This window comes from Seriola aureovittata, chromosome 13 (assembly GCF_021018895.1).
Source record: "Seriola aureovittata isolate HTS-2021-v1 ecotype China chromosome 13, ASM2101889v1, whole genome shotgun sequence".
In the NCBI taxonomy this organism is placed as follows: domain Eukaryota; kingdom Metazoa; phylum Chordata; class Actinopteri; order Carangiformes; family Carangidae; genus Seriola; species Seriola aureovittata.
Window position 1 is genome coordinate 9890070 of NC_079376.1, and position 12883 is coordinate 9902952.

Consider the following 12883-nt stretch of genomic DNA (forward strand, 5'->3'; position numbering starts at 1 on the left):
GCTCTCTCCAAACATTATCATATAATTTGGGCCAGCCGTCAGCTTGTAAATAAGTGATGTAGAAGCCTTTTGTGTGATGGGGCACAGGTTGGAGACAGGCGTCTTTGCTCTGCCGGCATGAGCCGCTGAAGACAAAGGCAGGAGACAGAGCGTCTAACCTTTGATTCTTCTGAGGACTCAGCCGCCTTGTGTCAGGGCAGGACGCATCGGCCACAATCATGCCCCCAATGTGAGGACGTCAAGAACAATAGAGTCACTCTCCCACAGTCGGGCTCAACAACCCGCCCCGACTGCAATTGGATTAGTGAGTGTCCAACCACCACATGTTCACCAAATTGACATAAAAGTGAAATTTGAGAACAATAAGACCTTCACCCACGGGCCTACTGGCTTTGAAATGGCATAGCATTTCTGTAACAGCTTCTGTTACTGAAAACTGAGAAATTCCACTATTTGTCTTTCTTTGATGAAATCATTCAAAGGCTGGTGAGATGCCAGATAATAAACCAAACATTCTTTTTATTTGGGAAAGACGGAGCATCAGAAATATTCCTCTGCTTTTATCTTTTAGCTAAAAGCTGATTTGAACACATTAAAAGGCCAATAGGATAAATCAGGTTTAGAATTTAAATCCAAATTCATCTGAAAACCATAAATTTACTCATTTATTTTTACAACCCCCTTGTAGAAGATAGTTATTACATATATTTTATAAGATGGTAAAATGAATTTTGTTTTAAGGGGCAAATTGAAATCATCAGCTTAATATTAAAATAAAGAGGTTAATTAGAGTCAGTGTACATTTCTGATTATTTCAATTGATTATTTAAAAAAATATACGTGTTGTGACAAATTCAGGCAGTGCTCTAATTTACGCAAATACACAAAGCGTGTGTCTTGTGATCTGCTTGAATGTATTATTGGAAGCAATTCATGTTTTTATTTTTTTTCTCCAAAATGTAAATAATATGAAAGCAATAAATATTACAAGTAAATAAACTTTACTTTTTAGATTGTTTTTACTATTTTCTCAATAAAAAAAACTTATACAATCTAATGTACATTATGAAAAGTTGTACAGCTTTTTATGTTTAAAATAAGGACTCAATTTATTTTTAATATGTAGATATAAATATATATATATTTTGTCAAAATATATGATCATATTGTCAAAGAAACAAAAAAAAGTGAGACAAACATACACCTCAACATAAAAGTTATAAATAAGGGTCCAAGTGAACATTTTTGGGAGTAAAGACCTTCTGATTTGTTTTAGCGTCCATGTTGCTTTTTTCAAGTCGCCAAGTCCAAGTTCTAGTTAGTTTGTGTGTTAGCGGCAGCCGCAGCCCTCCACTACCATTTCCTGGTAGTTTTTTAGGACCACCTTGTCATGTTCGTCTAGGTAGAGCATGGAGATGGCGCTGAGCTCTGTTGGCACGCAGCAGGCCTTGGGAATGTTGTTGTTCACAGAGTTCACCAGTGTCTGAACAATGGCATGGTTGGTTGAGTTCAGATGGTCCGCCAGAGGAAAGGGGCATTCCCCGTGGCAGTAATAAGCCTGGTAACCAGGGGGCGCCACTATCCAGTCATTCCAGCCTACATCGCTGAAGTCCACGTACAGTGCGTGGCGCCGGCAGTTGCGGTTGCGTTTACGGCCCCGTTGCTTGGGGCTGCGCTTGGTCCGGCGGGTCAGAGGGTGACCCTTCCCGTCATGGCCAAAGGTAACCAGGAGGGGGCGTAGCTGCTCCCAGTCCTCACCAGGCTCCTGGTGTAGTGAACGACTGATGCGGACGTGTCGGCCCTGGTGACGCGGCGTCTGGTTAAGGTGCAGAACCTCCACAGCCAGCCCGTAATTTGGGAGGCGCTCTCGAGTCCAGCGCAGCACGGCAGGGCTGACGTCGAAGCTCTCCCAGCTCGACGCGTTGTGGCGCACGAGCCGTGTGTCCAAGAGCTGCGTGATCAGCTGCCCGGGCCGCGGGGGCTTTAGCACCTCGTACACGTTTATCCGGTGAAGCCCCTGCTCACCTGAGAGGGTGTCAGCAATGGCCTCATCGATCTGATGACGGTAGAGCCTTAGTTCGGCCGAAGAGAGCAGCTCGTCCTCCGGGATGCTGCTGAGGTTGAACAGGAAGCGAAGGGGCATGGCCTCTCCATCGTCCAGCTCATGCACCCGCTCCATGTGCTCTGAAAATGAGCAAAAGGACAAATGTTTGCTCAAGTGCATAATTCAATAATGTGTGGGTAATATCAACTTATAAAACGTGTAGAAAATAAACTCCATAGCTTTGCTTCAGATGTGCATCTTATAAATTCAAAAATATTTAGATATTGAAGTTTCCATGGAGACGCCCTGTCTCCTGTTGATCTGTATCACTGTATTGTTTGCCCTCCAAAGTTCTGACAGTACCAGGCAGCAGTTTCGAGTTGTGCTAACTTCACACTTTCACACTCTAACATACTTTAATTGACACAAAAGAATGGGCATGGACACTTTTCGAGGCCTCTTGGGTGTTCAAGAATATAAATATACATCATCCACGCTTCCTTATCTATCTATAAGGATTACCCAGCCCTTCTCTCAATGCCTTTCTCTGAGCACTTTGCTGAAACACGCATTACAAGGAGGGTGGTGATTAACGTACCACAGCTACAGTATAAACACAGTGGAGGCTCCCTGTTCCACGCTCAGTCTGCAGATTTCTGGCAAGATCACCATTGTTGGGGAAAGGAATGTTGTGTCTACTATTTTCCTGCTCAATCCACCCCTGTTATTTCACACCCAGGCCCTAATCTTACCCAGGTGGTTCTCATTATTAAAACCTGCTGTGTTTTTGATTAGCTCTGCAGTTTGTTCACTTAAGACATTTATCATTTTCATCATGAATAATCATTAAGGAGTCAGACAGTACAGTAGAATCTCATTTATCTGAAGCCCATGGGAACGGACGTCTCGCGAGGGAACGCAGTGCATTCAAACCTTCAAACCAAAGCCTGAGCAAAATTTGAAATGTGCACTCGCACACCTTCTCATGTGCTGTCTGCTTTGTAGTTTAATTTGTGATTGCAGTGATTTAAAAACAAGGATATGCCACCTGTTACACCCAGGAATAAAAAAAAAAACACATCTTTCTTACTGAATTAAAGATGGATAGTTACATGGTTTACCTTTCCTCCTCACCAAACTGTCCAGCTGCTGCAGACTCTGATACCGCACCATGTTTTGGACAGATCAGTCAACTGAATCACACTATCGCACAATGGTGCTTCCATGAAAGCAAAGCACTCCCACTCAAAAGACCTCAAAGTGTATTATTAACATAGTTTAGCAGAGGAGGAGGGTAAGTGCTTGTAGAGAGCAGTTGAAACCTACACACACACATGCACACATGCATGCACATACACATTGCATCACAGGCAGAAGTTCCTCCTCCGGCGGCGGTGCTCTTTCTTCCTCACTAGCCTTGGTACGTTGCCGCGTTAGTGTGTGTTGGCGTGTGTTACCACTAGCAGTGTGTTTGACAAGCCCCATTAAGGCTGACTCATCCCTCCTTCCTCACTCCTCCCCCTAAGGGCGGACATGTTCTGCAGCCCTAAAGCTCCTTGGTTTTCTCAGTTCACTACGCTACAAGGTCACTTGCTAACTCTCATATATCAGTCTCTCCGCCGATCTAGAAGATGGTTCGCAAGCATTTACCGGACATGTTTCAGTCTGGATTTTCCAACCTCAACTTACATTTAACAGATCAGTCAAACCCGAAGTTTCTCGGTGCCTTAAATGAAACCTCTGCAGCTGTCGCTAAAACTAAGCAGATCCAAGTCACAATAAACAGAAACCCTTCTAACGTTCCAGTCTTTCTATCACACCAGCTTCTGAGACTGTTTTTCCATCTCTCCGGAGAGCTGCAGCGTCTGCTCTCAGCACCCACATTGTTGGCAGTAGGGGCTTTATTTAGAAGGCTGCAGAGTAGCATTAAAGATAATTGCACGTTGAGGAAGGTCCTTCTAAAAGAGCCCTCCATATAAACTGGAGACATGAGAGAAGAGCACACTTCAATTCCAGGCCAAGACCGAGCTTTTTTAAGCCATGTTCTGCTGGGTGGGGTGAGAAGTGCAAGTCAGTAATATGAAGGTATGCTTTTCCTTCAGCTGCTAACCAAACACGCAGAGTTTTGTCAAACGAGGCTCTTGAGAGCTTGTCTAGCAGATTTTTTTTTTTTTGCCCCTCTTTAGACAGTGTTCGGTGACCACATCCTTGGATTCTTTGGTTATGGTGAGATGGGTGGAGCTGCCTTACAATCATGTTTCAAGGGATGTAGGAAATGTTTTTTTTTTTTTTTTTATCCTGAAAACTTAGCAGTCCTCAACCATGCTAATGAAATATAATACTAACACAATGATTGCAACAGTGAGCCCTGGCAACAGTGAGCTCAATTAAGTTGTAATGTTTCTGCGCTGCCATGATGCATTCAACATCTCTCTTCCTACTGAAGGTTTTCCTTCTTTTTTTTTTTTCTCCTTACCTTCATGGTGGAAGCCCCTCACAGTGTTGGCCCGGCTGGCTGACCTCTCTGGGTACTCAAAAGCAATGTCATGCCCTCCAGCCTCCTCAGCCTCCCCCGACTGTAGCCGATAGAGGTCCAGCAGGTAGCGGGGCACGGTGGTGGAGCGGCTGGGCCGCGGCCGCCTCTTGAGGCCGAACATGTGCAGCAGCGTGGCCTCGAAGTCCCGCAGCAGTTCATGGCTCTGAGCGGCCGAACGACCCTGCAGGCCCGGTACTTTCTTTTTCCCTTCTTCAGGTATCAGACTAGCATGGTTACTCTCTCCCAGCAGGACTTGGCATATTAAAATGACCATCAGCATTCGATTACCAGGAATCATGATGTCTCTGGGGGGAGCAGCAGATGGCACAGGGAGATAAAAGATTAGGAGAGAACTGGAAAGAGCAGAGGGGAAGAAGACACACAGAAAAAGAAAGATAAGGAAGGGAGAGAAAGGCTCTATTTTAACTGACAGAAAAGATTTGTTTTTGCTTTTTCTTCCGTGTCTTCACCAAAACACCCTTTTCACCTTATTCTTTATCAGTCCCCACTGAGGGCAGCTCTAATTGGTTTTAATAGTCCGGTCGGCCTTGTTTACAGTAAAGCAGTCCCTGATCAGATAGACAACTTGCAGTTTATCTTTGGCGACATCCTCCGAAGGTAAACAGCTGGTTCAAGAACCCAACTTTTTTGAATGGAATCTGAGGGCCATTCCTCCTCACTCCCTCCCTGCCCCCCTCGTCTCCTCCCTTCTCCACTATGATTAGACAAATAAAAGAGGCAGCCCTGGGGTCAGAGCAAATTCTTAACTTGATAAGAAGCCACGGTCCCTCACAGTCTGCTCCAACAAGCCATGGGGCAAACCAAAGACTATGAGCCACATATTTAACTGAAAAAGGCTCTTCCTCATACAAATGCATTGTCCAGCACGCTACAGGGACTTTCAATTCAGGTCGAGCTGAATGCCACAAAAATCAGTGACTCAGTGGGCAGAGAGGGAACGAGGAAGATGTGTCACATGGCACAAATTGAAATGGCATGGTCCACTTACTTACCGACAGAAAATAAAGCATGGGAAAACAGTCCATGTTTGTTGGGAGGAGGCAATGGACACGTTTTTCCAGGAAATGTTAGGTGGTGTTGGGCGGCTGCAGGAGAACGTTGGAGTGACCCTGTTCCTGAAAGATACAGATAAAAACACAGGGAAATTATAAACTGAATGCAACTGCATACAAATACTTGAGGCTGCTACCTGGTATTTACTTAAAGAGTACTAGAGGGAGTGTGTGTATGTCTGTGTCAGTGTGTGTGTGTGTGTGTGTGTGTGTGTGTGTGGGTAAGAGAGACCCAGTGTCTCTTTAAGGCTTATCATTTTGGCTCTTGGGCTAAGCTAGCTATTTACTGTAACTGGAATGTAAAGAGGTATGTGCCACAACACAGAGAGCGGATCCCTAATGCCTTCACACTCACCTAAGACTGAAAACACACCTCCTGCAATAATTACAACTATTCCAGAAATTAAGCAGAACCCTTCAATGAGCGTAACATTTTGGATAACTGCCTGATTCAACTGAAAAAGAAAAAAACTTCCCTATCATGTTCACAGACAGACCAAAGAGCTGATAACACCACTTTGATCAGGAGCGGTAAAAATCTATATCCAAGAGGGATTTCAGAAACCGTCTCCAAGTGAACTCGCTCAACCTTTATTCCTCCAAACAAGTGAGATCAGCCATTTCAGACAAGGAACTAAACAGATCCATCTCAGAAGGGCCTCATGTCTTAGTAACGCTCCCCCACTTGAGGGATCAAACAGGTTGTAGTGACGCTGCTGACAGGCCTTCTGCTCTTTGACATCATTGTCATCAGCAGGAGAGCCGTACCTTCACCACTGGAGTATGTATGTATGTGTGTGTGTGTTTGTATGTGTATATATATATATGGTGTTTTGTAGGGTATATTTGGCTCTTAAACTTGATGAAACCACACCATCAAGGATATTGTCTTGGCTCCAGAAGACTACTTCAGTTGAAACATGGAGGTTTTAGCAGTAGCATCTCCAAATAAAATCTTTAAAATACCCCCTTAAAAATAAAAAATAAAAGATTATTCACAACTTTAACGGTCTTCTTTTTCTCTGTCAGCTTTAACAAGCACAACAGTGTGGCCCTAATGATTCAATTCTTTTACACGTCATTTAAACGTGTTAAATGCTGCTGACTCACACTAATAAAATTACTGCATTTTTGACGGAGTGACCACAACAACAACAACAGCACCATGGAGCAGACATTTCAGCTCCGTAGCGACGTACTGTAGGTCTTTGGTCATCATTTGGAGCCTGTTCTGCTGGAGAGCACCCAAGCATTACTACACAGTGAGGATGCACATTAACAGGAACACTGTGTGTGAATGTGTGTGTGTGAGTAATATACAGTTTGTGTGTGTGTGTGTGTGTGTGTGTGTGTGTGTGTGTGTGTGTGTGACCATGTCTGGCTTCGTATCTGTGCGATTAATCTCGGCCCCTGCATGGCTCACTGTACATGCAATCAAGGATCTTTTTCCTAACAGCATTAGACTTTGACCTCCGATTGACCCCCCCCCCCCCTTCTCGGTCATGACACTGGATCCAGTGTGCGCGAAGAAAGGCCGATGTGCAGTGCGTGTGTGCATGAGCTAAACGGTGTGCATGCGTGAGAGTGCGTGCCTGCACGCGTGCACGAGTGCTTGCCACTGTTTGCATGTTCGTGAGAACTGTGGCAAAGAGAGAGGAGGGTTCAGAACATGATCAGCTCTATTACCCAAGGGGTGGGGGATAACGTGTGTGTGTATGTGTGTGTATGAGTGAGTGTGTGTGTGTGCACATCTCTGACAACAAACGTTCATTGTACAGAGAGGGCCTCTCCCATGATTACAGGGATTCATAGTACTCAAAAACACTGACCATACAGAACATCTTGTAACTGTAACCAGCCACTGACAAAGCTGCAGGCTAAAACAGACAGACACTCAAAGTGGTGCGATGATGATGAAAGAAGATGTAAGGCAGACAGGGAGTGACTTTCAACTCTGGAAAAAGTCACCGCGTTCATGTTTGCTGGCCTGTTTTCACCAGTGGTGATAAAAAAGAAAAGAAAAAAAAGAAAAGAAAAAAAGAAAGAAAAGCAAAACAAGTTTTTACACTAAACTCTGTTGATTTTTTTCGGTGACTTTCCACCACATTTATCAGCAGTGTGGCCTCGTATTTACTCCTCTTGTTGATCAGACAGCGAGAGCAAAACAGAACTCCAGGATTATATAGCGTTTTAAGAAGTTTCCCACTCTGAAGACATTTGAACTGTGCGACAGACGGAGAAAGATTTTGCAACAACAAATGCAGACCAGGGAGCAATTAGGCCGGAGCAGTCAACTGCCCTTGGCTTTGCTCGGTCCCCCTTGGCCTCTCTCCCTCCCTGACTAGAGATAATGTGATCAGACTATGCACATGGCTCTTCAGATGTGTTTCCTGAGGAATTTGACAGTGATGGTGGGAGGGAGGGAAGACGAGAAGGAGGGAGGGAGGACGGACGGCAACAGGTTACCACGGGAACTGCCAAATCTATGGCCTGATTTTTGTCATTTTCGGTGCCAGAAATCAGTTCACTAGCACGTTTATAGTCATGGGAACAGTGTTTTGTGATCAGCTGACGTATCTCTCTCTGGTCGGTGCTAGCACAGCTTCAGATTATATACAGTTCTTTATGATAGTGTGTATTTATGATTGTGATGGCCTATAACTGTGAGGAAAAATAACACATCCTTCTTAATAGAGGAATTTGAAGTGTTTGCTGAGTCTCCTGATAACAGCTAGGTCGTGACTAAAGCTGGAAGGAGTTTGGATCATAATGAAGGCTTCCCTAGGATTCAGTGTGGCCAACAAAATGCAATATCCTCATTTCTGTTGAAAGAAATAAAACAGAGACCTGCAAAGTCTGTTGTTGTTGAATAGTGGTTTGGGATTTTATTTGCTCCCAGTGAGCAGTTTAACAGTAAGAACATTCACAGTCAGTGAGATCACTGAAACCAGGTTAATGGTTTTGTTAAGCTGGAGTGTATTCTGAAAGAAAACAAGTCCGATAGAAATGACGAGTTGCATGACTTTAAAAAGATGATGGGGGAAAAAAAATCACTTTGGCTTCGTCAGATGCTCTCAGCTGATTTACATCACAGGCTGCAGAGTGTGAAATAACACAGATGTAAAACCCGAAAAACCCCGAATATCAGGAAGCATCAGCAACAAAAAGTCAACACCTGGGACAATATTTTCCTCAAACGGCAAAAAGAAACCGATCCTCTTCGCCAGACGCATGCGACTTTATTCTAAATAAATATATAATTATGTAAATATGAAAAAAAGCTTTTGCATTCAGAGTTCGGCGAGTCTGTTCCCCTGCACGATGGCGGAGAAATGTGAGATGAAAAGTAAAGGTGTGTGCCAAGGACGCCATGCGCCCGCAGGCCGCAAAATGTTTTCTCTGCTGCTGCATGACTGGATTAAATGTCACCATTTCACTTTATAATCGTTCGTTAAAGACAGGTGTAAACCTGTGGAGCATGTGAGTCCTTGTAGGCCTATTACACTGTCGCTCGACAATTATAAACCGGATTCAAATCCACTGCAACTGAATGCCTCTGTAACGTGTTTGGCACTGAGTGTTTTTGCAGACTTTGTCATTGTTGGAAAGAAATGTGCAGTTTTAAAACTGGCTCTATAACGCGTGAGTTATTGTTGGCCTGCAGGAGAAGCGGAAGTGAATTGGAATTAAAAAAAAAAAAAAAAAAAAAAAAAAAGCTTAAGATATAAACAATGTCATTTTTTCCATCCTGGCGAAAAAATTCTGAGCTGTGTCATCTCTGTCTTCTACATTACGCACACCGGGATGACACGAAGCAGACACAGGTGTTTAATCGGGGGAAATCTCTGCCAAACTTCGGGAAAGAGTCACAAATCTACATCTTGTAAATATTTGAATTGTACTGAAGAAAGGGAAGCGCAGAGAAACTGAAAGCTGTGTTTAGAAATGACCTCACGATGTTGGTTTGTCACTGCTCGGCTCTCCGGCACAAAAGGCTTTAACCTGTTCCGAGCTCCGCCGGGATCACTGCGCTGTTCGCCCCTAAAATACACTTTTGTTTCCTTTAACTTCAGCTCCTCTGTCACTGAATCGACTTTTCGGTTATTATGAGCTTCTATGCTTGTATATTTCTACGGGGCTGGAGGGGGGGGATACACCGCACAGCTCTCAGTGAAGTCGGTTAAACGCGCACAAACACCAAACAAACCAAAAACTCAAAACTATCAGCGAGATTCCTCCCTGTCTTATTCAACAGGTTCGCTCTCTAAAAGCTCCAGTTGTATGTATTTGTGTGTGCGTGTGTGTGTCTGTGTGTGTGAATGTGTCAGAAGATGAGCGCTTACCATCAGTAGAGGTACAGGTATCCTCGAATGGAGTGAATATGAAAGGGAAGGTGTTAGGGCAGTCCAGGCGTAAAGCCGAAAAACGCCGAAATGAGCCTTAAAGGAGAAGCTCGGTGCCTTTTTGGCTCATTAATCCTTTAGCGACACCTCTGAAACGGACAAGAAGGACAGTGTGTGTCGGAGTGAAGGCCGGCGCTCGGGCTCTGCTGCGAGGTTTCCTATCCGTCTCCAAGTACAGTTCGTGAGGGCAGGCGGTGAGTGCAGGACGGGAAAACTTTCCAAATGATCCAGCATCTATGGCCCCTTGCAGTTTTTATCCCTCCCTGCCTCCTCCTCCCTCCCTCCCCGACTCCCACCTCCCTCATCTGTCTCGAACACCTTGGATAACCCCCCTTCTCTCCTCCTCCACTTAAAGTAAAGAGCTCGCTGCGCGCCGCATTTTCTTTCTTTCTTTTTTTTTTTTTTTTTCATTATGTGAAACTTTGTCACTTTGCATTTAAATGCCGGGATCGAGAAAGAAAACTACTCGCTGCAAGGTAACGTCCTGATCCTCTAAGTGAAAAGTGCAGATGTAAACAGCTGGTGTAAAGAGAATCTGAGTGGCATTTATATTGGCCACAGAGGTATACTACATTTAGGGAACATAACTTTAAGATTTATCGTTTAGATGAACACTCAAATCAAAGGAGAAGCATGTTCCCTGTGCTTGGTGGGGGAAGGGGGATCATAAACGGATTGTTCCTCAGAAAAAAATGTCTTATTTTTATTCTTTTCTCTTTAAGCAGTTGTGGAAACAAATGTTGAGAGATCCATAGAGGCCACCAAGAGAGTTAATGAGGCCCTTAACAGTTTGTATCGTGCTGTCACTGATATCAAGAAAGACACAAGCTGAAGTTCTTTGTCCTTTACAACTCACAGCTTCATTTTTTATTAAGTTTATATAGCCTAGCTGTAGTTATTTTTATTGTGTCCTGCCAAAATACTTTCGATGTAGATATATGAAAATGTAAATGCATATTGGTTAATAGATATTCAGATAAGCTGTTTTCCCTGGGAACCTCCTTTAGGAAGGTTTTTGTTTTGGACCCTCTTCAGGGACTCCTGGAGATCCACAACCCCGCTGTGAATCAGTTCAAATCCAAGCACAGCACACCAGCAGATTTATTCTCATATGAAGCTGTAACAAAGTCTTTTTTTTTTTTTTCAACTTTCAAAAATGTAACTGTTTATTCAATATAATCCCACGATATTGATTTACTGCCTTTGTCAATAGTTTACCCAGAGCTGGAAACAGGTGACACACTTGGCTTGCTATTGTCTGAGGTATAAGCAGCTTTTTGCTGTCTCTGGGTGCAGTGTGGGGCAACCTTCCTCGATCTCCGAGGTTCTTGGGAGATTTCCGTCCTCACAAGACTGACCAACGCTGAGGTGGATTAACTACCTGATAGACTGCATATCTCGGTGATGTATCATTGTCATAGTCCAGGGATTTACCCTGAGGTAATGATTGAAAAGTCTGCAGATTTTGGCACAAATTTTGCCACACATTTCATGCACGGTGAGAGTGCACCAAAAAGGGAGTAAAACACACAGTCACCCAGTATTGAAATGTGTCCAGAAAGTTTAATATTCCAAGTAAAGCGAATTTAATCCTAACGTCTATTGCCAAAATAAGGGTTGTAGCTCTGAGACGCTGTTATTTACAACTTCCACACAGAGATAAATTGGCCTCAGTGATTCTTTCATGTTTTAAATCGGCTCTGGATCTCCGGTTCTCCTCCTGGGGTCATGTACATGTCTTGGGAAAAAAAAAACTTTCCTTGTGTTGCGGGGCCTTGTTGATTGGGACCAAAGAGTGGTTTATACAGATCAGGAGATCTGGGATGCAAATAATCTGGCAGGGAATCAGAGAATTTATTTTGTTAATCATTATTGATCTCCTCAGTCACCCTGACAGGCTTTGGTTGGAAAGTCTTATGCCCCATTGAGCTCTTGACTGCTGGGCCTTCAGATAAATCCCCATGCAAAAGCTGCAGATCTTTGGCGTGCATGTGTGTGTGTGTGTGTGTGTGCGCATCTGTGCATGTGTGTGGCTTTATGACTCAAGGCCACTTAGTATTCCTCACCTTCTAGCACATACCATCTGCATGACTCTCGAAGCTGGATCTCAAGCTGTGATTGTCTCATTTCAACACCATTACTAAAACCATTTGTGTTTTGTCTCTTTGATGGGGACCTTGTCATGCACAATTTATTTTTGGTCAGACTTACAGCCTTTCTTGTGGGATCCGTATTTCATGTTTTCACTTTCAAGCTCTAATGACTGGGACTAATCATGCTGATGACCTGATATTGCACCAGAATATTAAAAATGGATCAAACATTCCTTTTTGTCAGCCTAACTGTATGATTTGATACTATAAAATTATTGCAGCTATATTTTATATTGAACACAGCTGAAGGTTGTGCAACAGCAACAAGTGCTCACTTGCACTTGATACTAGAAACTACTAGATATAGACAGATCCTAAATGATGTTCATGCAGCCTTTTACCATGTAACAGCTATGAATTGCTGCTTAGTTTGGTGAACTACCATCAAAACTGCAACTGTTTTCAAGGTTGTTTTTTCACTTTCTAGCCAGGTCGTTTAACTACCTTCACTCATTTGCAACATTATTAATATTACATATCACTATCATGTTGTAATGTAACATTTTTTATTTGTAAGTTGTTATACATGTGATGTCGTATTACTTCCCTTCATTTTATTGCACCATAACTGCATAAAATGTCCTACAAAACATCGGTGTAGTGCTTTTATAATAACACGTCAGTTCCAGGTAAATTAACAATGACAAAGTAACAAGATGTTTATGTGACTTTAT

The 12883-nt window shown here is 43.4% G+C and overlaps 1 protein-coding gene across 2 annotated transcripts; it reads right to left on the minus strand.

Moving 5' to 3' along the window:
* Nucleotides 1-893: 893 nt before the first annotated feature.
* bmp4 (bone morphogenetic protein 4) lies at nucleotides 894-10316 on the minus strand. Of its 2 annotated transcripts, none has more exons than XM_056394214.1 (4): nucleotides 9997-10316; nucleotides 5594-5716; nucleotides 4521-4933; nucleotides 894-2184 (listed from the first exon to the last, which is right to left on the minus strand). In XM_056394214.1, the coding sequence occupies exons 3-4, from the start codon at nucleotides 4876-4878 to the stop codon at nucleotides 1331-1333; spliced, it is 1212 nt and encodes a 403-aa protein (XP_056250189.1). In that variant the 5' UTR covers nucleotides 4879-4933; nucleotides 5594-5716; nucleotides 9997-10316; the 3' UTR covers nucleotides 894-1330. The 2 variants fall into 2 exon arrangements, with proteins under 2 accessions (XP_056250189.1, XP_056250188.1); XM_056394213.1 differs by having other exon boundaries at nucleotides 4521-4885; nucleotides 9997-10313.
* Nucleotides 10317-12883: the final 2567 nt, after the last annotated feature.